General features: G+C 37.9%; 1 protein-coding gene across 1 annotated transcript; it reads left to right on the top strand.

The window, feature by feature from the left end:
- The first annotated feature begins 570 nt into the window (after positions 1–570).
- LOC140735103 (hemoglobin subunit beta-like) lies at positions 571–2,101 on the top strand. Its single transcript, XM_073059899.1, has 3 exons — positions 571–725; positions 999–1,206; positions 1,762–2,101. The coding sequence occupies exons 1-3, from the start codon at positions 634–636 to the stop codon at positions 1,888–1,890; spliced, it is 429 nt and encodes a 142-aa protein (XP_072916000.1). The 5' UTR covers positions 571–633; the 3' UTR covers positions 1,891–2,101.
- The last annotated feature ends 393 nt before the right edge of the window (positions 2,102–2,494 follow it).

Genomic DNA, 2,494 nt, shown 5'->3' with positions numbered 1-2,494 from the left:
ACCCATTGACGATGCAAGATGATATTAGTTACCCAGTGAATGTTCATAGCAGAGTCATCAGTCGGAAAGACCCCAGGACCATGAAGTGCACTTTACTGCTGTAGCCCAGTATTTTAAAATAATCTTGTCTTAATTTGATGATGTAAGTTTGTCATCAGTTTTCCATTGGTACAATCCCATATCTATATAGATGAGAACATTATTCAAGTTATATTATAATAGTCATGGATCTGATTTCAACAACAGAAACATATTAATTTCTGAAAAATAGCATTATTTAATGAAAAAGTGCAATCGGCAAAATGAAGTGTAAAAGCTGAACTTCGACCTACAACCAGAGAGTTCTACAGTTTGAAAACGAGTGTATTGAATTAATATTTGACAAAATTGGAGAATTACTCTTGGTGTTGAATGGGCAGAAGTGAGGCTCAGACAAGCAATTGTTCAGCAAGTGTTAACACAGAAGGGTTGCAGCCCACATTTGGAAAGTGTGCCCAGCCCATCTAGTAGTCAGCCTATTACAGTCAGGTGTTGAACCATGAGCCAGTTCGAAGCCTATAAAAGTGAAGTCAAAACTCCAGATCAACTCAGCTTTCTTGTGCAAGCAGTGACAGTGAGAGCTTAACAACCAAAATGGTGAAATTAACACAGGCTCAGGAACAATACATCAGGAACAAATGGGACCAGATGGATAAGAAAGCAATAACTGCCCAAGCCTTGGCAAGGTATGATGGAAGTGTGTTTTCTGTTTTATGTTTAAATCATGCACTGTATTTTCAACTATGGTTCCAGTGAAGGTTCTTTAATTTGCTATGCTTGCCTAAATGCTGTCATTGGGTGAAGGAACTAGTATTCAACACTGCACTGAGATTCCAGATAAACGCACAGAAACTCAACTCTTTATTTGATAAAAATTTCCTCAATCATGAACTTTGAGAAATTAATTAATTCTAAGTTATCACAACAGAAACTGGGCAACTTGTTTTTTCTCTTTCTAGGGTATTCGCTGTCTATCCCTGGACGACCAGACTGTTTAAGAATTTCAATGGCCATTTTGCAGCCTGTGACCCTGGTGTTCAGACTCATGCAGGCAAAGTGTTAAAGGCTCTGAACACTGCAATTGAGGATTTGAAGAATATTGAAACTAATTTCTATGAACTGAGCAGTAAACATCAAAAAATCGGAGTGGACACTCAGAATTTCAAGGTAAAAACCCATCTTTTTAGTATGTGCACAGTTTAGTTAAAGGGGTGTTTTAGATATTTCTCAATTACAGAATTTATAACAAACATGACAACCAAGCATCATGAACTGAACTGCAGGGAAAAGGAGCACATCTGCTTACTGTGCAAAGGGCAGTCCTTTTCAAATTTTCCTGAGAAGTTGATTCCAATTTCCCTTTTTTCAACATCTAACAAATGCAGAACTGTTTTTGACTTCACTGCTCCAGGGACACTGAAATTATCCTCACATTGGCTGTTGTCTGTAGAGAGTTCGCTCCAGTTTGCAGTGCTTCAGGTTAATTAGCTACTATGCATCAAAAAGAGTCAAAAAGGCTTTGATGGGCACATGAGACTGGGATATGTTGTCAGAGTACAGGGAAAAAGGTGGGGCCCAATGTATTTACAACACTGGGAACGGACATCGACCCAGAGGACAAAACGGACTCCTTCTGGGCTGTTCTGTATGAAGTCATTGGAGGTTTGAGTTTTGCTTTCCAGTTTTGTTTCAATGTTGTATAACTATTGTTTTTCTTCACAGCTTCTCAGCCAAGCCTTCATTGTTGAACTTGCTCTTCGTGATAAAACGGCATTCGGACCAGAGGAACATGAAGCTGCCTACAAGTTTTTTAAAATGGTGACAGAAGCTCTCTCCAACAACTACCATTAAATCTATAACCTGCATCTTCCACCACCTTCAGAAATGCAATGAAAACATGTATTATCAGTATCTACAATGTGTTGTTTCTTTAAAGAATTTGTGTAACATCAAGTTTAAGTCATGCTAATGTAAAGGTGGCATTTATGGTCATTTTCTTCATAAGTTGGAAAATGTTTGTAAGCATTCTTTTTGCTACAATAAAGAAACAACATTTCTCTCACAGAGGTAAATTCTTCATCTCTAGAGAATGAATATTAAAAGATCTTTGACTTGGTCAATGTTGAGATGAACAACGATTTGGTGTTAAAAAGCAGACATTGAGCACAAGTAGGACCTTTCACTGTCCCAGCACAGGTCAAAGCATTTTTCATCTGCTGAAGTAATTTAGAAATAAACTAACTGATGTAATTTAGGGTAAAGCAGCAGCCAAATTCTCACTTTTATTCACATTTCATAACAAGGTTTCAGCCCAGTGACACACTGTCAGTTCTCAGAGTAATTCCAAAGCTCTTAGATTTTCTGTACCCACATAATCCATTAACACCTCCCCATTCTCCCATCACCATCACATCTTAGACCATTTTTGTACAACAGTAGCACATAGTTTGGATGA

Source organism: Hemitrygon akajei, chromosome 11 (assembly GCF_048418815.1).
Source record: "Hemitrygon akajei chromosome 11, sHemAka1.3, whole genome shotgun sequence".
Taxonomy (NCBI): Eukaryota; Metazoa; Chordata; class Chondrichthyes; order Myliobatiformes; family Dasyatidae; genus Hemitrygon; species Hemitrygon akajei.
The sequence above is the reverse complement of the archived record's forward strand: the minus strand, read 5'-3'. Positions and strand labels throughout refer to the sequence as shown.